The following is a 27,589-nucleotide window of genomic DNA, read 5'->3' on the forward strand; positions in this document are numbered from 1 at the left end:
CCATCACTACTTCGAAGTGTCTTGGCATGCCGATGGTATTTGTTGATGGCTATTCTTAACGTCATCTAAACCACTTGCAAGCTAGTGTGGGATTGGTATGGCACAATGACATTCCATGCAAACCGCTTCAATTTCAGCCCTGGCAACCAGACAAGCCAGTTCACAGAAGTGGCTGGCATGCTTATCACACTGCAAACGGCGGTGAAACACGACTTGTCAGAACTCGCAATCTGCACTGACTCAGACTATGCCAGACTCACCTTCTTATGCCACTTACTGTTTTGGAAACAAAAGCACATGACTACTTCAAAGTGGAAAAGAAGTAAAAAATTAAAGAGCTCATTCTAGCTTGCGATGACCTCATAACCAAACATGACATACTATTGGAAGAAAGTGAAGGGACACTCCAAATCCCCTGGTCGTGACAAACTTGGCATGCCGACAGCATGGTGAAATCTGGTGGAATTCACAGCACTCCTTGGCTGTTCGATGCTCGAGACGCAAAAATCACGGCTGACGTTTTAGCTAAACGTTCCCACGAGCCAATCAAAACCAAGGTCTTATTTCCCTTGGCGTGTGCACCTACTACGTACACAGGCGCACACGTACAATGGAAGACCTAATGAGGTCTTCTACTAGGATCACCCTTGGGACGGAAGACCTAATGAGGTCTTATACTAGGATCACCCGTGGGACGGAAGCGATCCCGATTTTCGTAAAGTTAGCCATAGATCCTGAAACACCATCAGAGGGTCCATCCACAGCATCCCCAGCATTAACAGCCTCCTCTCCCGAATTCACTAGGTCAGCCCTGTAGTGTCCCCAATGCTAGCTTTGTCATTCAGGGTGCAATTTTTCCAAATACCTTAATTACCCACCTTCAAGTAGGATCGCCCTAGATCTGACATTAGACACGATGCCACGATAGAGTCATTTAGCCAATACCTTGGACGTATAAAGAACATGGTCCAAATTAGATGATTACGGTGTGGTAGCTATATTTTGTATATCTCTTGTTTATGTTTTTATCCATTTAGTTTCATTTCCTGTGAAATGATAGAAGTGATAGAGACATAAACAAGTTCCCCATACAACCACCAGTTAGAGCCACAACGCTGATCATTTGGTGAAGAAATGTAATGGATGTACTCTGCCTGAGTGTTCCAAGTTACTGCCCAGATCCACTAGCCGGGAAAACCGGGCCGGGAACACAGAGCTACCGCCGGACCTGCCATGTCCATTCTGGTGGTGATCTGAATCCTACCAGGGTAAACCACCAGGGGGGGATCATGCTACGATGATCCACAAACCAGGACATCCGATGGTCATTCTTATGGTGGGATGCAACATGCAGAATCCTTCCAAGTTTAACCCACCAGAGGGGGACTGTCCTGACTGGCTTGTTCGGGTCAGGTTACCGTGGACCACACTCCTACAAGAGACATCTCCCACACCCACCAGAGGGGGACTGTCCTGACTGGCTTGTTCGGGTCAGGTTACCGTGGACGACACTCCTACAAGAGACATCTCCCACACCCACCAGAGCGGGACTGTCCTGACTGGGCTTGTTCGGGTCAGGTTACCGTGGACCACACTCCTACAAGAGACATCTCCCACACCCACCAGAGGGGGACTGTCCTGACTGGCTTGTTCGGGTCAGGTTACCGTGGACCACACTCCTACAAGAGACATCTCCCACACCCACCAGAGGGGGACTGTCCTGACTGGCTTGTTCGGGTCAGGTTACCGTGGACCACACTCCTACAAGAGACATCTCCCACACCCACCAGAGGGGGACTGTCCTGACTGGCTTGTTTGGGTCAGGTTACCGTGGACGACACTCCTACAAGAGACATCTCCCACACCCACCAGAGCGGGACTGTCCTGACTGGGCTTGTTCGGGTCAGGTTACCGTGGACCACACTCCTACAAGAGACATCTCCCACACCCACCAGAGGGGGACTGTCCTGACTGGCTTGTTCGGGTCAGGTTACCGTGGACCACACTCCTACAAGAGACATCTCCCACACCCACCAGAGGGGGACTGTCCTGACTGGCTTGTTCGGGTCAGGTTACCGTGGACCACACTCCTACAAGAGACATCTCCCACACCCACCAGAGGGGGACTGTCCTGACTGGCTTGTTCGGGTCAGGTTACCGTGGACGACACTCCTACAAGAGACATCTCCCACACCCACCAGAGCGGGACTGTCCTGACTGGGCTTGTTCGGGTCAGGTTACCGTGGACCACACTCCTACAAGAGACATCTCCCACACCCGCCAGAGGGGGACTGTCCTGACTGGCTTGTTTGGGTCAGGTTACCGTGGACCACACTCCTACAAGAGACATCTCCCACACCCGCCAGAGGGGGACTGTCCTGACTGGCTTGTTCGGGTCAGGTTACCGTGGACCACACTCCTACAAGAGACATCTCCCACACCCACCAGAGGGGGAGAGATATGGAGATGGGGGGGGTTTATGACACTTCACGCCCACTGTAAATAATCTTAAGGCAGCAGACAAAATCCCTTTGTCCTCTCACTGTGGAGGAATGGAACGTATGATGCGCCTACGGAGAACCCAGCTCAGAACAGTAACATGCAATAAATGGACTTTGGGACAATATGTTTCGTCAGCCAAAATGGCAGTAATGATGATAGATTGAATATGAAAAGGAATGTCGTTTTTGTTATTTTATTAAAAGTTAAATGACGACGTTATAACTTGAAGAGTTTTCCTAATATGTACCTGTTGTTTACAGTTTACTGTACGTTGTGTGGAAAATGTACAGATCAAAGAGAATGTTTTTGTAAAGATGAAATGTGAAGTTAGTTGTCTAAACTGGATCTGAGTCAAATCCAGACCTCCAGCCTCGTAACTAGTTACGCCCAGAGAACTTGCCCTAAAGGCAGTAACGCCCATTTCTGACCCGATGGCTTTGCTGGGTGGACGGGAAGAAGTCATAGGACTGCTATAGGGGATACGGATGGACAACTGTGGATTAGGCTAATGAGGGGTTGAGGTCAGATCAGATCCCCTTCAGGGAGAAATTATGGTTTATTACTCTATTACTTCATCTTCCTGTCAAACCATAATAGATGTAAGGATTGGAGAGAAGGAGGAGTGCCTAACTTGGAGTAATATATACTTGTGGTGATGGAACACGTTTTGTTTAATGCAGCTGTATTGATCCTCTGGGCAGAATACAATTGGTTAAACTTGCATTGTGTCCTTAGAGATTTTTAAGAGAATTAGAAGCTAACCGTTTGATATTCATTCAAATACTATTTTCTTGCATCTTCACATGTATAGGTGCAGGAATAAGAGTCTAGATAGGCACAATGAGACCATAACTCCTAGCAACAACAAAACATCTACATGTCACAATGATACCATAACTCCACCTAGCAACAACAACACATCTACATGTCACAATGAGACCATGACTCCACCTAGCAACAACAACACATCTACATGTCACAATGAGACCATAACTCCACCTAGCAACAACAAAACATCTACATGTCACAATGAGACCATAACTCCACCTAGCAACAACAACACATCTACATGTCACAATGAGACCATAACTCCACCTAGCAACAACAAAACATCTACATGTCACAATGAGACCATAACTCCACCTAGCAACAACAACACATCTACATGTCACAATGAGACCATAACTCCTAGCAACAACAACACATCTACATGTCACAATGAGACCATAACCCCTAGCAACAACAACACATCTACATGTCACAATGAGACCATAACCCCTAGCAACAACAACACATCTACATGTCACAATGAGACCATAACTCCACCTAGCAACAACAACACATCTACATGTCACAATGAGACCATAACTCCTAGCAACAACAACACATCTACATGTCACAATGAGACCATAACTCCACCTAGCAACAACAACACATCTACATGTCACAATGAGACCATAACTCCTAGCAACAACAACACATCTACATGTCACAATGAGACCATAACCCCTAGCAACAACAACACATCTACATGTCACAATGAGACCATAACCCCTAGCAACAACAAAACATCTACATGTCACAATGAGACCATAACCCCTAGCAACAACAACACATCTACATGTCACAATGAGACCATAACCCCTAGCAACAACAACACATCTACATGTCACAATGAGACCATAACTCCACCTAGCAACAACAACACATCTACATGTCACAATGAGACCATAACTCCTAGCAACAACAACACATCTACATGTCACAATGAGACCATAACTCCACCTAGCAACAACAACACATCTACATGTCACAATGAGACCATAACTCCTAGCAACAACAACACATCTACATGTCACAATGAGACCATAACCCCTAGCAACAACAACACATCTACATGTCACAATGAGACCATAACCCCTAGCAACAACAACACATCTACATGTCACAATGAGACCATAACTCCACCTAGCAACAACAACACATCTACATGTCACAATGAGACCATAACTCCTAGCAACAACAACACATCTACATGTCACAATGAGACCATGACCCCTAGCAACAACAAAACATCTACATGTCACAATGAGACCATAACTCCACCTAGCAACAACAACACATCTACATGTCACAATGAGACCATAACTCCACCTAGCAACAACAACACATCTACATGTCACAATGAGACCATAACTCCTAGCAACAACAACACATCTACATGTCACAATGAGACCATAACCCCTAGCAACAACAACACATCTACATGTCACAATGAGACCATAACTCCACCTAGCAACAACAACACATCTACATGTCACAATGAGACCATAACTCCTAGCAACAACAACACATCTACATGTCACAATGAGACCATAACTCCACCTAGCAACAACAACACATCTACATGTCACAATGAGACCATAACTCCTAGCAACAACAACACATCTACATGTCACAATGAGACCATAACTCCTAGCAACAACAACACATCTACATGTCACAATGAGACCATACCTCCTAGCAACAACAACACATCTACATGTCACAATGAGACCATGACCCCTAGCAACAACAACACATCTACATGTCACAATGAGACCATAACTCCACCTAGCAACAACAACACATCTACATGTCACAATGAGACCATACCTCCTAGCAACAACAACACATCTACATGTCACAATGAGACCATGACCCCTAGCAACAACACATCTACATGTCACAATGAGACCATAACTCCTAGCAACAACAACACATCTACATGTCACAATGAGACCATAACTCCACCTAGCAACAACAACACATCTACATGTCACAATGAGACCATAACTCCACCTAGCAACAACAACACATCTACATGTCACAATGAGACCATAACTCCACCTAGCAACAACAACACATCTACATGTCACAATGAGACCATAACTCCTAGCAACAACAACACATCTACATGTCACAATGAGACCATAACTCCACCTAGCAACAACAACACATCTACATGTCACAATGAGACCATAACTCCTAGCAACAACAACACATCTACATGTCACAATGAGACCATAACTCCTAGCAACAACAACACATCAACATGTCACAATGAGACCATAACCCCTAGCAACAACAACACATCTACATGTCACAATGAGACCATAACTCCTAGCAACAACAACACATCTACATGTCACAATGAGACCATAACTCCACCTAGCAACAACAACACATCTACATGAGACCATAACTCCACCTAGCAACAACAACACATCTACATGTCACAATGAGACCATAGCTCCACCTAGCAACAACAACACATCTACATTAAACAATGAGACCATAACTCCTAGCAACAACAACACATTTACATGTCAAAATGAGACCATAACTCCACCTAGCAACAACAACACATCTACATGTCACAATGAGACCATAACTCCACCTAGCAACAACAACACATCTACATGTCACAATGAGACCATAACTCCTAGCAACAACAAAACATCTACATGTCACAATGAGACCATAACCCCTAGCAACAACAACACATCTACATGTCACAATGATACCATAACTCCACCTAGCAACAACACATCTACATGTCACAATGAGACCATAACTCCTAGCAACAACAACACATCTACATGTCACAATGATACCATAACTCCTAGCAACAACAACACATCTACATGTCACAATGAGACCATAACTCCACCTAGCAACAACAACACATCTACATGTCACAATGAGACCATAACTCCACCTAGCAACAACAACAACACATCTACATGTCACAATGAGACCATAACCCCTAGCAACAACAACACATCTACATGTCACAATGAGACCATAACTCCACCTAGCAACAACAACACATCTACATGTCACAATGAGACCATAACTCCTAGCAACAACAACACATCTACATGTCACACAGACCAAAACTCCTAGCAACAACAAAACATCTACATGTCACAATGAGACCATAACCCCTAGCAACAACAACACATCTACATGTCACAATGAGACCATAACTCCACCTAGCAACAACAACACATCTACATGTCACAATGAGACCATAACTCCACCTAGCAACAACAACACATCTACATGTCACAATGAGACCATGACCCCTAGCAACAACAACACATCTACATGTCACAATGAGACCATGACCCCTAGCAACAACAACACATCTACATGTCACAATGAGACCATAACTCCACCTAGCAACAACAACACATCTACATGTCACAATGAGACCATAACTCCACCTAGCAACAACAAAACATCTACATGTCACAATGAGACCATAACCCCTAGCAACAACAAAACATCTACATGTCACAATGAGACCATAACTCCACCTAGCAACAACAACACATCAACATGTCACAATGAGACCATAACCCCTAGCAACAACAACACATCTACATGTCACAATGAGACCATAACTCCTAGCAACAACAACACATCTACATGTCACAATGAGACCATAACTCCACCTAGCAACAACAACACATCTACATGAGACCATAACTCCACCTAGCAACAACAACACATCTACATGTCACAATGAGACCATAGCTCCACCTAGCAACAACAACACATCTACATTAAACAATGAGACCATAACTCCTAGCAACAACAACACATTTACATGTCAAAATGAGACCATAACTCCACCTAGCAACAACAACACATCTACATGTCACAATGAGACCATAACTCCACCTAGCAACAACAACACATCTACATGTCACAATGAGACCATAACTCCTAGCAACAACAAAACATCTACATGTCACAATGAGACCATAACCCCTAGCAACAACAACACATCTACATGTCACAATGAGACCATAACCCCTAGCAACAACAACACATCTACATGTCACAATGATACCATAACTCCACCTAGCAACAACACATCTACATGTCACAATGAGACCATAACTCCTAGCAACAACAACACATCTACATGTCACAATGATACCATAACTCCTAGCAACAACAACACATCTACATGTCACAATGAGACCATAACTCCACCTAGCAACAACAACACATCTACATGTCACAATGAGACCATAACTCCACCTAGCAACAACAACACATCTACATGTCACAATGAGACCATAACCCCTAGCAACAACAACACATCTACATGTCACAATGAGACCATAACTCCACCTAGCAACAACAACACATCTACATGTCACAATGAGACCATAACTCCTAGCAACAACAACACATCTACATGTCACAATGAGACCATAACTCCACCTAGCAACAACAACACATCTACATGTCACAATGAGACCATAACTCCACCTAGCAACAACAACACATCTACATGTCACACAGACCAAAACTCCTAGCAACAACAAAACATCTACATGTCACAATGAGACCATAACCCCTAGCAACAACAACACATCTACATGTCACAATGAGACCATAACTCCACCTAGCAACAACAACACATCTACATGTCACAATGAGACCATGACCCCTAGCAACAACAACACATCTACATGTCACAATGAGACCATGACCCCTAGCAACAACAACACATCTACATGTCACAATGAGACCATAACTCCACCTAGCAACAACAACACATCTACATGTCACACAGACCAAAACTCCTAGCAACAACAAAACATCTACATGTCACAATGAGACCATACCTCCTAGCAACAACAACACATCTACATGTCACAATGAGACCATACCTCCTAGCAACAACAACACATCTACATGTCACAATGAGACCATAACTCCTAGCAACAACAAAACATCTACATGTCACAATGAGACCATAACTGCTAGCAACAACAACACATCTACATGTCACAATGAGACCATAACTCCACCTAGCAACAACAACACATCTACATGTCACAATGAGACCATAACTCCACCTAGCAACAACAACACATCTACATGTCACAATGAGACCATAACTCCTAGCAACAACAACACATCCACATGTCACAATGAGACCATAACTCCACCTAGCAACAACAACACATCTACATGTCACAATGAGACCATAACTCCTAGCAACAACAACACATCTACATGTCACAATGAGACCATAACTCCACCTAGCAACAACAACACATCTACATGTCACAATGAGACCATAACTCCACCTAGCAACAACAACACATCTACATGAGACCATAACTCCACCTAGCAACAACAACACATCTACATGTCACAATGAGACCATAACTCCACCTAGCAACAACAACACATCTACATGAGACCATAACTCCACCTAGCAACAACAACACATCTACATGTCACAATGAGACCATAACTCCACCTAGCAACAACAACACATCTACATTAAACAATGAGACCATAACTCCTAGCAACAACAACACATTTACATGTCACAATGAGACCATAACTCCACCTAGCAACAACAACACATCTACATTAAACAATGAGACCATAACTCCTAGCAACAACAACACATCTACATGTCACAATGAGACCATACCTCCACCTAGCAACAACAACACATCTACATGTCACAATGAGACCATAACTCCCCCTAGCAACAACAAAACATCTACATGTCACAATGAGACCATAACTCCACCTAGCAACAACAACACATCTACATGTCACAATGAGACCATAACTCCACCTAGCAACAACAACACATCTACATGTCACAATGAGACCATAACCCCTAGCAACAACACATCTACATGTCACAATGAGACCATAACTCCACCTAGCAACAACAACACATCTACATGTCACAATGAGACCATAACTCCTAGCAACAACAACACATCTACATGTCACAATGAGACCATAACTCCACCTAGCAACAACAACACATCTACATGTCACAATGAGACCATAACTCCACCTAGCAACAACAACACATCTACATGTCACAATGAGACCATAACTCCACCTAGCAACAACAACACATCTACATGTCACAATGAGACCATGACCCCTAGCAACAACAACACATCTACATGTCACAATGAGACCATGACCCCTAGCAACAACAACACATCTACATGTCACAATGAGACCATAACTCCACCTAGCAACAACAACACATCTACATGTCACAATGAGACCATGACCCCTAGCAACAACAACACATCTACATGTCACAATGAGACCATGACCCCTAGCAACAACAACACATCTACATGTCACAATGAGACCATAACTCCACCTAGCAACAACAACACATCTACATGTCACACAGACCAAAACTCCTAGCAACAACAAAACATCTACATGTCACAATGAGACCATAACTCCACCTAGCAACAACAACACATCAACATGTCACAATGAGACCATAACCCCTAGCAACAACAACACATCTACATGTCACAATGAGACCATAACTCCTAGCAACAACAACACATCTACATGTCACAATGAGACCATAACTCCACCTAGCAACAACAACACATCTACATGAGACCATAACTCCACCTAGCAACAACAACACATCTACATGTCACAATGAGACCATAGCTCCACCTAGCAACAACAAAACATCTACATGTCACAATGAGACCATAACCCCTAGCAACAACAACACATCTACATGTCACAATGATACCATAACTCCACCTAGCAACAACACATCTACATGTCACAATGAGACCATAACTCCTAGCAACAACAACACATCTACATGTCACAATGATACCATAACTCCTAGCAACAACAACACATCTACATGTCACAATGAGACCATAACTCCACCTAGCAACAACAACACATCTACATGTCACAATGAGACCATAACTCCACCTAGCAACAACAACAACACATCTACATGTCACAATGAGACCATAACTCCTAGCAACAACAACACATCTACATGTCACAATGAGACCATAACTCCACCTAGCAACAACAACACATCTACATGTCACAATGAGACCATAACTCCTAGCAATAACAACACATCTACATGTCACAATGAGACCATAACTCCACCTAGCAACAACAACACATCTACATGTCACAATGAGACCATAACTCCACCTAGCAACAACAACACATCTACATGTCACACAGACCAAAACTCCTAGCAACAACAAAACATCTACATGTCACAATGAGACCATAACCCCTAGCAACAACAACACATCTACATGTCACAATGAGACCATAACTCCACCTAGCAACAACAACACATCTACATGTCACAATGAGACCATGACCCCTAGCAACAACAACACATCTACATGTCACAATGAGACCATGACCCCTAGCAACAACAACACATCTACATGTCACAATGAGACCATAACTCCACCTAGCAACAACAACACATCTACATGTCACACAGACCAAAACTCCTAGCAACAACAAAACATCTACATGTCACAATGAGACCATACCTCCTAGCAACAACAACACATCTACATGTCACAATGAGACCATAACTCCTAGCAACAACAACACATCTACATGTCACAATGAGACCATAACTCCTAGCAACAACAAAACATCTACATGTCACAATGAGACCATAACTGCTAGCAACAACAACACATCTACATGTCACAATGAGACCATAACTCCACCTAGCAACAACAACACATCTACATGTCACAATGAGACCATAACTCCTAGCAACAACAACACATCCACATGTCACAATGAGACCATAACTCCACCTAGCAACAACAACACATCTACATGTCACAATGAGACCATAACTCCTAGCAACAACAACACATCTACATGTCACAATGAGACCATAACTCCACCTAGCAACAACAACACATCTACATGAGACCATAACTCCACCTAGCAACAACAACACATCTACATGTCACAATGAGACCATAACTCCACCTAGCAACAACAACACATCTACATGAGACCATAACTCCACCTAGCAACAACAACACATCTACATGTCACAATGAGACCATAACTCCACCTAGCAACAACAACACATCTACATTAAACAATGAGACCATAACTCCTAGCAACAACAACACATCTACATGTCACAATGAGACCATACCTCCACCTAGCAACAACAACACATCTACATGTCACAATGAGACCATAACTCCCCCTAGCAACAACAAAACATCTACATGTCACAATGAGACCATAACTCCACCTAGCAACAACAACACATCTACATGTCACAATGAGACCATAACTCCACCTAGCAACAACAACAACACATCTACATGTCACAATGAGACCATAACCCCTAGCAACAACAACACATCTACATGTCACAATGAGACCATAACTCCACCTAGCAACAACAACACATCTACATGTCACAATGAGACCATAACTCCTAGCAACAACAACACATCTACATGTCACAATGAGACCATAACTCCACCTAGCAACAACAACACATCTACATGTCACAATGAGACCATAACTCCACCTAGCAACAACAACACATCTACATGTCACAATGAGACCATGACCCCTAGCAACAACAACACATCTACATGTCACAATGAGACCATGACCCCTAGCAACAACAACACATCTACATGTCACAATGAGACCATAACTCCACCTAGCAACAACAACACATCTACATGTCACACAGACCAAAACTCCTAGCAACAACAAAACATCTACATGTCACAATGAGACCATAACCCCTAGCAACAACAACACATCTACATGTCACAATGAGACCATAACTCCACCTAGCAACAACAACACATATACATGTCACAATGAGACCATGACCCCTAGCAACAACAACACATCTACATGTCACAATGAGACCATGACCCCTAGCAACAACAACACATCTACATGTCACAATGAGACCATAACTCCACCTAGCAACAACAACACATCTACATGTCACACAGACCAAAACTCCTAGCAACAACAAAACATCTACATGTCACAATGAGACCATAACTCCACCTAGCAACAACAACACATCAACATGTCACAATGAGACCATAACCCCTAGCAACAACAACACATCTACATGTCACAATGAGACCATAACTCCTAGCAACAACAACACATCTACATGTCACAATGAGACCATAACTCCACCTAGCAACAACAACACATCTACATGAGACCATAACTCCACCTAGCAACAACAACACATCTACATGTCACAATGAGACCATAGCTCCACCTAGCAACAACAACACATCTACATTAAACAATGAGACCATAACTCCTAGCAACAACAACACATTAACATGTCAAAATGAGACCATAACTCCACCTAGCAACAACAACACATCTACATGTCACAATGAGACCATAACTCCACCTAGCAACAACAACACATCTACATGTCACAATGAGACCATAACTCCTAGCAACAACAAAACATCTACATGTCACAATGAGACCATAACCCCTAGCAACAACAACACATCTACATGTCACAATGATACCATAACTCCACCTAGCAACAACAACACATCTACATGTCACAATGAGACCATAACTCCACCTAGCAACAACAACAACACATCTACATGTCACAATGAGACCATAACTCCTAGCAACAACAACACATCTACATGTCACAATGAGACCATAACTCCACCTAGCAACAACAACACATCTACATGTCACAATGAGACCATAACTCCTAGCAATAACAACACATCTACATGTCACAATGAGACCATAACTCCACCTAGCAACAACAACACATCTACATGTCACAATGAGACCATAACTCCACCTAGCAACAACAACACATCTACATGTCACACAGACCAAAACTCCTAGCAACAACAAAACATCTACATGTCACAATGAGACCATAACCCCTAGCAACAACAACACATCTACATGTCACAATGAGACCATAACTCCACCTAGCAACAACAACACATCTACATGTCACAATGAGACCATGACCCCTAGCAACAACAACACATCTACATGTCACAATGAGACCATGACCCCTAGCAACAACAACACATCTACATGTCACAATGAGACCATAACTCCACCTAGCAACAACAACACATCTACATTTCACACAGACCAAAACTCCTAGCAACAACAAAACATCTACATGTCACAATGAGACCATACCTCCTAGCAACAACAACACATCTACATGTCACAATGACACCATAACTCCTAGCAACAACAACACATCTACATGTCACAATGAGACCATAACTCCTAGCAACAACAAAACATCTACATGTCACAATGAGACCATAACTGCTAGCAACAACAACACATCTACATGTCACAATGAGACCATAACTCCACCTAGCAACAACAACACATCTACATGTCACAATGAGACCATAACTCCTAGCAACAACAACACATCCACATGTCACAATGAGACCATAACTCCACCTAGCAACAACAACACATCTACATGTCACAATGAGACCATAACTCCTAGCAACAACAACACATCTACATGTCACAATGAGACCATAACTCCACCTAGCAACAACAACACATCTACATGAGACCATAACTCCACCTAGCAACAACAACACATCTACATGTCACAATGAGACCATAACTCCACCTAGCAACAACAACACATCTACATGAGACCATAACTCCACCTAGCAACAACAACACATCTACATGTCACAATGAGACCATAACTCCACCTAGCAACAACAACACATCTACATTAAACAATGAGACCATAACTCCTAGCAACAACAACACATTTACATGTCACAATGAGACCATAACTCCACCTAGCAACAACAACACATCTACATTAAACAATGAGACCATAACTCCTAGCAACAACAACACATCTACATGTCACAATGAGACCATAACTCCCCCTAGCAACAACAAAACATCTACATGTCACAATGAGACCATAACTCCACCTAGCAACAACAACACATCTACATGTCACAATGAGACCATAACTCCACCTAGCAACAACAACAACACATCTACATGTCACAATGAGACCATAACCCCTAGCAACAACAACACATCTACATGTCACAATGAGACCATAACTCCACCTAGCAACAACAACACATCTACATGTCACAATGAGACCATAACTCCTAGCAACAACAACACATCTACATGTCACAATGAGACCATAACTCCACCTAGCAACAACAACACATCTACATGTCACAATGAGACCATAACTCCACCTAGCAACAACAACACATCTACATGTCACACAGACCAAAACTCCTAGCAACAACAAAACATCTACATGTCACAATGAGACCATAACCCCTAGCAACAACAACACATCTACATGTCACAATGAGACCATAACTCCACCTAGCAACAACAACACATCTACATGTCACAATGAGACCATGACCCCTAGCAACAACAACACATCTACATGTCACAATGAGACCATAACTCCACCTAGCAACAACAACACATCTACATGTCACAATGAGACCATAACTCCACCTAGCAACAACAACACATCTACATGTCACAATGAGACCATAACTCCACCTAGCAACAACAACACATCTACATTAAACAATGAGACCATAACTCCTAGCAACAACAACACATTTACATGTCACAATGAGACCATAACCCCTAGCAACAACAACACATCTACATGTCACAATGAGACCATAACTCCACCTAGCAACAACAACAACACATCTACATGTCACAATGAGACCATGACCCCTAGCAACAACAACACATCTACATGTCACAATGAGACCATAACTCCACCTAGCAACAACAACACATCTACATGAGACCATAACTCCACCTAGCAACAACAACACATCTACATGTCACAATGAGACCATAACTCCACCTAGCAACAACAACACATCTACATGAGACCATAACTCCACCTAGCAACAACAACACATCTACATGTCACAATGAGACCATAACTCCACCTAGCAACAACAACACATCTACATTAAACAATGAGACCATAACTCCTAGCAACAACAACACATTTACATGTCACAATGAGACCATAACTCCTAGCAACAACAACACATCTACATGTCACAATGAGACCATAACTCCACCTAGCAACAACAACAACACATCTACATGTCACAATGAGACCATGACCCCTAGCAACAACAACACATCTACATGTCACAATGAGACCATAACTCCTAGCAACAACAACACATCTACATGTCACAATGAGACCATAACTCCACCTAGCAACAACAACACATCTACATGTCACAATGAGACCATAACTCCACCTAGCAACAACAACACATCAACATGTCACAATGAGACCATAACTCCTAGCAACAACAACACATCTACATGTCACAATGAGACCATAACTCCACCTAGCAACAACAACACATCTACATGTCACAATGAGACCATAACTCCACCTAGCAACAACAACACATCTACATGTCACACAGACCAAAACTCCTAGCAACAACAAAACATCTACATGTCACAAAGAGACCATAACCCCTAGCAACAACAACACATCTACATGTCACAATGAGACCATAACTCCTAGCAACAACAACACATCTACATGTCACAATGAGACCATAACTCCACCTAGCAACAACAACACATCTACATGTCACAATGAGACCATAACTCCACCTAGCAACAACAACACATCTACATGTCACAATGAGACCATAACTCCTAGCAACAACAACACATCTACATGAGACCATAACTCCTAGCAACAACAACACATCTACATGTCACAATGAGACCATAACTCCACCTAGCAACAACAACACATCTACATGTCACAATGAGACCATAACTCCTAGCAACAACAACACATCTACATGTCACAATGAGACCATAACTCCTAGCAACAACAACACATCTACATGTCACAATGAGACCATAACTCCTAGCAACAACAACACATCTACATGTCACAATGAGACCATAACTCCACCTAGCAACAACAACACATCAACATGTCACAATGAGACCATAACCCCTAGCAACAACAACACATCAACATGTCACCATGATACCATAACCCCTAGCAACAACAAAACATCTACATGTCACAATGATACCACCCTCTCAGATCGCCACACGTGTCTAGGGACAGGGGCTAGGAGTTGTTTCTGGACAAGACCCACAACCCTTTGGGTGTGTGGTGGACCTACTGCACTTGAGGCATTGGTTGGATGTTTCATTCCATTGCTATACACGCACAGACAGATTTCCACAGGTTTGTAAGCAAGACACACCTACTGCACCTTATCAGGCTGATCAGACAGGTCTGGGTAGCAGGAGACACCTACTGCATCCTATCAGGCTGATCAGACAGGTCTGGGTAGCAGGAGACACCTACTGCACCCTATCAGGCTGATCAGACAGGTCTGGGTAGCAGGAGACACCTACTGCCTCCTAGCAGGCTGATCAGACAGGTCTGGGTAGCAGGAGACACCTACTGCACCCTATCAGGCTGATCAGACAGGTCTGGGTAGCAGGAGACACCTACTGCACCCTATCAGGCTGATCAGACAGGTCTGGGTAGCAAGACACACCTACTGCACCTTATCAGGCTGATCAGACAGGTCTGGGTAGCAGGAGACACCTACTGCATCCTATCAGGCTGATCAGACAGGTCTGGGTAGCAGGAGACACCTACTGCACCCTATCAGGCTGATCAGACAGGTCTGGGTAGCAGGAGACACCTACTGCACCCTATCAGGCTGATCAGACAGGTCTGGGTAGCAGGAGACACCTACTGCACCCTATCAGGCTGATCAGACAGGTCTGGGTAGCTGGAGACACCTACTGCACCTTATCAGGCTGATCAGACAGGTCTGGGTAGCAGGAGACACCTACTGCACCCTATCAGGCTGATCAGACAGGTCTGGGTAGCAGGAGACACCTACTGCACCCTATCAGGCTGATCAGACAGGTCTGGTGTAGCAGGAGACACCTACTGCACCCTATCAGGCTGATCAGACAGGTCTGGGTAGCAGGAGACACCTACTGCACCCTATCAGGCTGATCAGACAGGTCTGGTGTAGCAGGAGACACCTACTGCACCCTATCAGGCTGATCAGACAGGTCTGGTGTAGCAGGAGACACCTACTGCACCCTATCAGGCTGATCAGACAGGTCTGGGTAGCAGGAGACACCTACTGCACCCTATCAGGCTGATCAGACAGGTCTGGGTAGCTGGAGACACCTACTGCCTCCTAGCAGGCTGATCAGACAGGTCTGGGTAGCTGGAGACACCTACTGCCTCCTAGCAGGCTGATCAGACAGGTCTGGTGTAGCTGGAGACCTGCTGGAAACAGTGGTATTTACATGTCTACTATTCTCATTCCAGCTGGTTAGATGTGCAACCACTGACGAACTATAGCTGGGCCATATCTCTAGTCCAGCAATAGATACTGTTGTTTTGGCTGTATAGCATCATTTAATAAATATGACCAATGGTTAGCTAGGTAGCTAGGCTGTATATCAGGCAGATAACCATTTACAGCAGGGATCATCCACTAGATTCAGCCGAGGAACGGTTTTCTTCTGGAGCGGATGGTAGGGGGGCCGGAACATGAATTCACTCTGGCAATGTACTCAGATTTCAGAGCGCTCTCGTCTGAGTGAGCCAGACAGAGCAGAATAACGGATGAATTTATGAATATGACTGGTGTCAGTAAATGTAGGCAAAAAAAAAAGTGATTACATTGTTGTCAGCAGCACAGTTACAGTCACCAACGCTCTAGATAACATGAAAACAGCCTAACCAGCTCTGCTAGTTAAATGTTCAGAGTGAGGTGTTCTCTCATTTGTGTCTAGCAAGTAGCTAGCTAGCCAACTTTAGCCAGTTAGCTTGGGCACTTGACTGCCGGTTGTGAGGTCAGAACGCTCAGATAAATCCTACTCCTTGGCCAGAGCCTCCATTGTGAGGTCAGAACGCTCAGATAAATCCTACTCCTTGGCCAGAGCCTCCATTGTGAGGTCAGAACGCTCAGATAAATCCTACTCCTTGGCCAGAGCCTCCATTGTGAGGTCAGAACGCTCAGATAAATCCTACTCCTTGGCCAGAGCCTCCATTGTGAGGTCAGAACGCTCAGATAAATCCTACTCCTTGGCCAGAGCCTCCATTGTGAGGTCAGAACGCTCAGATAAATCCTACTCCTTGGCCAGAGCCTCCATTGTGAGGTCAGAACGCTCAGATAAATCCTACTCCTTGGCCAGAGCCTCCATTGTGAGGTCAGAACGCTCAGATAAATCCTACTCCTTGGCCAGAGCCTCCATTGTGAGGTCAGAACGCTCAGATAAATCCTACTCCTTGGCCAGAGCCTCCATTGTGAGGTCAGAACGCTCAGATAAATCCTACTCCTTGGCCAGAGCCTCCATTGTGAGGTCAGAACGCTCAGATAAATCCTACTCCTTGGCCAGAGCCTCCATTGTGAGGTCAGAACGCTCAGATAAATCCTACTCCTTGGCCAGAGCCTCCATTGTGAGGTCAGAACGCTCAGATAAATCCTACTCCTTGGCCAGAGCCTCCATTGTGAGGTCAGAACGCTCAGATAAATCCTACTCCTTGGCCAGAGCCTCCATTGTGAGGTCAGAACGCTCAGATAAATCCTACTCCTTGGCCAGAGCCTCCATTGAGGTCAGAACGCTCAGATAAATCCTACTCCTTGGCCAGAGCCTCCATTGTGAGGTCAGAACGCTCAGATAAATCCTACTCCTTGGCCAGAGCCTCCATTGTGAGGTCAGAACGCTCAGATAAATCCTACTCCTTGGCCAGAGCCTCCATTGTGAGGTCAGAACGCTCAGATAAATCCTACTCCTTGGCCAGAGCCTCCATTGTGAGGTCAGAACGCTCAGATTGAAACGCTTTGAATTTACAACAACAAAAAAGAACATTCTGACAGCTGCATTTACAAATACTCAGAGTGCACTCTGGCATTACAGAGTGAATTTAAGAACCCATATCTACAAATCGTTTGTAGACTGCAAATTGACCAAAGATATAATATTTGACTAAAACATAATCATTTCAAACCTTGCTCACATTGGTATACGATCATATCTCTCTATTATGCGTGGGGATACTTGGGAACATATTTCTCAAATGAACATCAATTGGAGCTGATTTCCTGGTGTTTTTACAGTCTTTTATGTCCAACAATGAACATTTACAGTTACAGCAGTTCACTAATAAGTCAATACACACTAAATCCTGAGCAGAAAATGTGTACCTTATCTTGGCACAGTATGGGCAGCTAGTAATCAATTAATTCATAGACTTGAGTCAGAAGGGTGACCTCTTACTTTGAAAGGACAGGAAGTGTTGACTAGGCAGTCCACATTTAACCCCACCCACATTTGAACATCAAAATATCAAGTAGTTTAGGGGTTTATCTGAAAAAAACAAACGAATAAACAGACCGTTTTCACGTTCCCAATTGCTCCGTTTCCTCTCGGAAAAACAAACGATCAAAACGAACTGTGTACTTCAGAAATGTTGACTTAATGTTGTCCACAAAGTAGGACATTATCTTGACCATGATAACATAGACACCCTTAATTTGTATCTTAAATGTAATGACATGAAAACAAAATGGCTAATTATTAATAATTATTTTGCTCCATTACAAGAAATGTTAACTGGTACCCTGAAGACATATATCAGTTTATTCAGAAAGTATTCTTGACTTTCTCCACATTGTTACGTTAAAGCTATATTCTAAAATGTATTAAATTTACCCTCAATCTACACACAATACCCCCATTATGACAAAGCAAAAACAGGTTTTAGACATTTTTAACGAATGTATTAAAAAAAAAAATCTAAAAATGATATACCTTATTTACATAAGTATTCAGACCCTTTGCTATGAGACTCGAAATTGAGCTCAGGTGCATCCTGTTTCAATTGATCATCCTTGAGATGTTTCTACAACTTGATTGGAGTCCACCTGCCGTAAACTAAATTGATTGGATAGTTGATTTGTAAAGGCACACACCTGTCTATATAAAGGTCCCACAGTTGACAGTGTAATGTCAGAACAACAACCAAGCCATGAGGTCAAAGGAATTGAATGTACAGCTTCGAGACAGGATTGTGTCGAGGCACACATTTGGGGAAGGTTACCAAAAAATGGATGTTTCTCAGCGGCAGGGACTGGGAGACTAGTCAGGATCAAGGGAAAGATGAACTGAGCAAAGTACAGAGAGATCCTTGATGAAAACCTGCTCCAGAGTGCACAGGACCTCAGACTGGGGCGAAGGTTCACCTTCCAACAGGACAACGACCCTAAAACCACAGCCAAGACAACGCAGGAGTGGCTCTGAATGTCCTTGAGTGGCCCAGCCAGAGCCCGAACTTGAACCCGATCGAACATCTGGAGAGACCTGAAAATAGCTGTGCAGCGACGCTCCCCATCCAATCTGACAGAGCTTGAGAGGATCTGCTGAGAAGAATGGGAGAAACTCCCCAAATACAGGAGTGCCAAGCTTGTAGAGTCATACACAAGAAGACTGGAGGCTGTAATCGCTGCCAAAGGGGCTTCAACAAAGTACTGAGTAAAGGGTCTGAATATTTACATTTACATTTAAGTCATTTAGCAGACGCTCTTATCCAGAGCGACTTACAAATTGGTGCATTCACCTTATGATATCCAGTGGAACAACCACTTTACAATAGTGCATCTAACTCTTTTAAGGGGGGGGGGGTTAGAAGGATTACTTTATCCTATCCTAGGTATTCCTTATTCCTTAAATCCTAGGTATTCCTGAATACTTCCGAAAATGTGATATTTCCTTTTATTTATTTTTTATACATTTCCAAAAACAAAAACTGTTTTTGCTTTGTCATTTTGGGGTATTGTGTGTAGATTGATGAGGGGGGAAAAAGCTATTTAATCCATGTTAGAATAAGGCTGTAACGTAACAAAATGTGGAAAAGTCAAGGGGTCTGAATACTTTCCGAATGCACTGTACACACACTCACCTTCTGCTCCTCTCTCTCCTTGGCGATGTGGCATTTCTCCAGGCCCACTGCTCTGAGGAAGTCTCTGAAATACCCAAATAGTGTGACGATGCCGAACCCCAGGTATGTCATCACGGCTACGTACATGGGAGCCTGCTCAAAGGATTCTGGTCTCTGAAACCTCTGCCGACTGGAGCGGGGACCAGCACCATTTACTGTGCCGTTCTAGGGGAAGAAGAGCAACAACAGTTGAAAAATAGATGGTAAAAATGAATCCAAAATGGATGGTGTTAAGAGATAGATGGGAGGAGTTGAATGGAGCAGAAGGTTGGGACTTGAAACATAACAAGACAACTAATGTCCGTTAAACGTATATAGATTAACAATGTGTGTGAAAGAGTTTGAAAGATATGGCAAAGAGAAATCAAACCAGATGGACATCAGAAATAGATGGGAGAGGTAGAGGAAGTACAGGAGTTAAAACAAAATATAACTATTGTAAAATAGACTGTGTCCATAAAATGTATATAGTATGTATGTATAAGCTGGAAATACAGGCCTGTTGTTCACTAGTTAGGGGTGGTAGGGTTATAAAGGAAAATGTTTTTTTTTAAAGATGCATGCATGCATGCAATTACTTGTGACATACATAATCATTCAAAAGTTTGTGGTCACTTAGAAATGTCCTTGTTTTTTAAAGAAAAGCAATTTTTTTGTACATTTAAAATAACATCAAATTGATCAGAAATACAGTGTAGACATTGTTAAATGTAAATGACTATTGTAGCTGTAAACGGCCAATTATATATGGAATATCTACAGTTGAAGTCGGAAGTTTACATACACCTTAGCCAAATACATTTAAACTCAGTTTCACAATTCCTGACATTTAATCCTAGTAAAAATTCCCTGTTTTAGGTCAGTTAGGATCACCACTTTATTTTAAGAATGTGAAATGTCAGAATAATAGTAGAGAGAATGATTTATTTCAGCTTTTATTTCTTTCATCACATTCCCAGTGGGTCGGAAGTTTACATACATTCTATTAGTATTTGGTAGCATTGCCTTTAAATTGTTTAACTTGGGTTAAACGTTTTGGGTAGCCTTCCACAAGCTTCCCACAATAAGTTGCGTGAATTTTGGCCCATTCCTCCTGACAGAGCTGGTGTATCTGAGTCAGGTTTGTAGGCCTCCTTTTTCAGTTCTGCCCACAAATGTTCTATAGGACTGAGGTCAGGGGGTTGTGATGGCCACTCCAATACCTTGACTTTGTTGTCTTTAAGCCATTTTGCCACAAATTTGGAAGTATGCTTGGGGTCATTGTCCATTTGGAAGACCCATTTGCGACCAAGCTTTAACTTCCTGATTGATGTCTTGAGATGTTGCTTCAAATTATCTACATAATTTTCCTCCCTCATGATGTCATCTATTTTGTGAAGTGCACCAGTCCCTCCTGCAGCAAAGCACCCCCACAACATGATGCTGCCACCCCCGTGCTTCACGGTTGGGATGGTGTTCTTCGGCTTGCAAGCCTCCCCCTTTTTCCTCCAAACATAACGATGGTCATTATGGCCAAACAATTCCATTTTTGTTTCATCAGACCAGAGGACATTTCTCCAAAAAGTATGATCTTGTCCCCATGTATAGTTGCAAACCCTAGTCTGGCTTTTTTTATGGCGGTTTTGGAGCAGTGGCTTCTTCCTTGCTGAGCAGCCTTTCAGGTTATGTCGATATAGGACTTGTTTTACTGTGGATATAGATACTTTTGTACCTGTTTCCTCCAGCATCTTCACAAGATCCTTTGCTGTTGTTCTGCGATTGATTTGCACTTTTCGTACCAAAGTACGTTCATCTCTAGGAGACAGAACGCGTCTCCTTCCTGAGCGGTATGGCGGCTGCGTGGTCCCATGGTGTGTATACTTGCGTACTATTGTTTGTACAGATGAACGTGGTACCTTCAGGCGTTTGGAAATTGCTCCCAAGGATGAACCACACTAGGAGGTTTACAATATTTTTCTCTGAGGTCTTGGTTGATTTCTTTTGATTTTCCCATGATGTCAAACAAAGAGGCACTGAGTTTGAAGGTAGGCATTTAAATACATCCACAGGTACACCACCAATTGACTTTAAATGATGTCAATTAGCCTATCAGAAGCTTCTAAAGACATTACATCATTTTCTGGAATTTTCCAAGCTGTTTAAAGGCACAGTCAACTTAGTGTATGTAAACTTCTGACCCACTGGAATTGTGATACAGTGAATTATAAGTGAAATAATCTGTCTGTAAACAATTGTTGGAAAAATGACTTGTGTCATGCACAAAGTAGATGTCCTAACCGACTTGCCAGAACTATAGTTTGTTAACAAGAAATTTGTGGAATGGTTGAAAAACTAGTTTTAATGACTCCAAACTAAGTTTATGTAAACTTCCAACTTCAACTGTGTATAATCAATTTTTTTATCAAATGAAAATGTCTACAAATTATTTCGAATAGCCTTATATTATTTTGCCATTTAAGACGAAACATTTGAATGAAATAGGCCTGCTACTTCCATATTCTTAAATACTCAAATAAGTATTTTACATTCATCAGTTTTATGGTCGATATTTCAATGGGGGCGGAAGTAGAGAATGTGGACCATCTGTTTGGATCATAATTCCTTGACAACGGTAACAATGACAGATCAACTGATATGCTGGTTTGTCCTTGTTGGTTTTTCGTTGCAATCAAGTTTAGTTGGTGCATGTAATCGTGTAATAGTTGGCGCATGTAATCGTGTAATAGTTGGCGCATGTAATCGTGTAATAGTTGGCGCATGTAATCGTGTAATAGTTGGCGCATGTAATCGTGTAATAGTTGGCGCATGTAATCGTGTAATAGTTGTAGCGTGTAATCATGTAATCGTGTAATAGTTGGAGCGTGTAATCATGTAATCGTGTAATAGTTGGAGCGTGTAATCATGTAATAGTTGGAGCGTGTAATCATGTAATCGTGTAATAGTTGGAGCGTGTAATCATGTAATCGTGTAATAGTTGGAGCGTGTAATCATGTAATCGTGTAATAGTTGGAGCGTGTAATCATGTAATCGTGTAATAGTTGGAGCGTGTAATCATGTAATAGTTGGAGCATGTAATCATGTAATCGTGTAATAGTTGGAGCGTGTAATCATGTAATAGTTGGAGCGTGTAATCATGTAATCGTGTAATAGTTGGAGCGTGTAATCATGTAATCGTGTAATAGTTGGAGCGTGTAATCATGTAATCGTGTAATAGTTGGAGCGTGTAATCATGTAATAGTTGGAGCATGTAATCATGTAATAGTTGGAGCGTGTAATCATGTAATAGTTGGAGCATGTAATCATGTAATAGTTGGAGCGTGTAATCATGTAATAGTTGGAGCGTGTAATCATGTAATAGTTGGAGCATGTAATCATGTAATAGCTGGAGCATGTAATCATGTAATAGTTGGAGCATGTAATCATGTAATCATGTAATAGTTGGAGCGTGTAATCATGTAATAGTTGGAGCGTGTGATCATGTAATAGTTGGAGCGTGTAATCATGTAATAGTTGGAGCATGTAATCATGTAATAGTTGGAGCGTGTAATCATGTAATCATGTAATAGTTGGAGCGTGTGATCATGTAATAGTTGGAGCGTGTAATCATGTAATAGTTGGAGCGTGTAATCATGTAATAGTTGGAGCATGTAATCATGTAATAGTTGGAGCGTGTAATCATGTAATAGTTGGAGCGTGTAATCATGTAATAGTTGGATCGTGTAATCATGTAATAGTTGGAGCGTGTAATCATGTAATAGTTGGAGCGTGTGATCATGTAATAGTTGGAGCGTGTGATCATGTAATAGTTGGAGCGTGTAATCATGTAATAGTTGGAGCATGTAATCATGTAATAGTTGGAGCGTGTAATCATGTAATAGTTGGAGCGTGTAATCATGTAATAGTTGGAGCGTGTAATCATGTAATAGTTGGAGCGTGTAATCATGTAATAGTTGGAGCGTGTAATCATGTAATAGTTGGAGCATGTAATCATGTAATAGTTGGAGCGTGTAATCATGTAATCATGTAATAGTTGGAGCGTGTAATCATGTAATAGTTGGAGCGTGTAATCATGTAATCATGTAATAGTTGGAGCGTGTAATCATGTAATAGTTGGAGCGTGTGATCATGTAATCATGTAATAGTTGGAGCATGTAATCATGTAATAGTTGGAGCGTGTAATCATGTAATAGTTGGAGCGTGTAATCATGTAATAGTTGGAGCGTGTAATCATGTAATAGTTGGAGCGTGTAATCATGTAATAGTTGGAGCGTGTAATCATGTAATAGTTGGAGCGTGTAATCATGTAATAGTTGGAGCGTGTAATCATGTAATAGTTGGAGCGTGTGATCATGTAATAGTTGGAGCGTGTGATCATGTAATAGTTGGAGCATGTAATAGTTGGAGCGTGTAATCATGTAATAGTTGGAGCGTGTAATCATGTAATAGTTTGAGCGTGTGATCATGTAATAGTTGGAGCGTGTAATCATGTAATAGTTGGAGCATGTAATCATGTAATAGTTGGAGCGTGTAATCATGTAATAGTTGGAGCGTGTAATCATGTAATAGTTGGAGCGTGTAATCATGTAATAGTTGGAGCGTGTGATCATGTAATAGTTGGAGCATGTAATCATGTAATAGTTGGAGCGTGTAATCATGTAATAGTTGGAGCGTGTGATCATGTAATAGTTGGATCATGTGATCATGTAATAGTTGGATCATGTAATCATGTAATAGTTGGTGCATGTAATCATGTAATAGTTGGAGCGTGTAATCATGTAATAGTTGGAGCGTGTAATCATGTAATAGTTGGAGCATGTAATCATGTAACAGTTGGAGCATGTAATCATGTAATCATGTAATAGTTGGAGCGTGTAATCATGTAATAGTTGGAGCATGTAATCATGTAATCATGTAATAGTTGGAGCGTGTAATCATGTAATAGTTGGAGCGTGTGATCATGTAATAGTTGGAGCGTGTGATCATGTAATCATGTAATAGTTGGATCATGTAATCATGTAATAGTTGGAGCGTGTAATCATGTAATAGTTGGAGCGTGTAATCATGTAATAGTTGGAGCGTGTAATCATGTAATAGTTGGAGCGTGTAATCATGTAATAGTTGGAGCGTGTAATCATGTAATAGTTGGAGCGTGTAATCATGTAATAGTTGGAGCGTGTAATCATGTAATAGTTGGAGCGTGTGATCATGTAATAGTTGGAGCGTGTGATCATGTAATAGTTGGAGCGTGTAATCATGTAATAGTTGGAGCGTGTAATCATGTAAAAGTTGGAGCGTGTAATCATGTAATAGTTGGAGCGTGTAATCATGTAATAGTTGGAGCGTGTAATCATGTAATAGTTGGAGCGTGTAATCATGTAATAGTTGGAGCGTGTGATCATGTAATAGTTGGAGCGTGTAATCATGTAATAGTTGGAGCATGTAATCATGTAATAGTTGGAGCATGTAATCATGTAATAGTTGGAGCATGTAATCATGTAATAGTTGGAGCATGTAATCATGTAATCATGTAATAGTTGGAGCGTGTAATCATGTAATAGTTGGAGCGTGTGATCATGTAATAGTTGGAGCATGTAATCATGTAATAGTTGGAGCATGTAATCATGTAATCATGTAATAGTTGGAGCGTGTAATCATGTAATAGTTGGAGCGTGTGATCATGTAATAGTTGGAGCGTGTAATCATGTAATAGTTGGAGCATGTAATCATGTAATAGTTGGAGCATGTAATCATGTAATAGTTGGAGCATGTAATCATGTAATAGTTGGAGCGTGTAATCATGTAATAGTTGGAGCGTGTAATCATGTAATAGTTGGAGCATGTAATCATGTAATCATGTAATAGTTGGAGCGTGTAATCATGTAATAGTTGGAGCGTGTGATCATGTAATCATGTAATAGTTGGAGCGTGTAATCATGTAATAGTTGGAGCGTGTGATCATGTAATCATGTAATAGCTGGAGCATGTAATCATGTAATCATGTAATAGTTGGAGCGTGTAATCATGTAATAGTTGGAGCGTGTGATCATGTAATAGTTGGAGCGTGTAATCATGTAATAGTTGGAGCATGTAATCATGTAATAGTTGGAGCATGTA

General features: G+C 42.1%; 1 protein-coding gene across 1 annotated transcript in view; it reads right to left on the reverse strand.

The window, feature by feature from the left end:
• LOC139580304 (serine palmitoyltransferase 2-like) overlaps positions 1-27,589 on the reverse strand; it is a 176,624-nt gene that overhangs the window by 140,266 nt on the left and 8,769 nt on the right. Inside the window, exon 2 of the mRNA XM_071408843.1 lies at positions 21,437-21,640. Within this exon, the coding sequence (XP_071264944.1) occupies positions 21,437-21,640 (204 nt within the window). The remainder of the gene's footprint in view (positions 1-21,436; positions 21,641-27,589) is intronic.

Source organism: Salvelinus alpinus, chromosome 7 (genome assembly GCF_045679555.1).
Source record: "Salvelinus alpinus chromosome 7, SLU_Salpinus.1, whole genome shotgun sequence".
Lineage (NCBI taxonomy): Eukaryota > Metazoa > Chordata > Actinopteri > Salmoniformes > Salmonidae > Salvelinus > Salvelinus alpinus.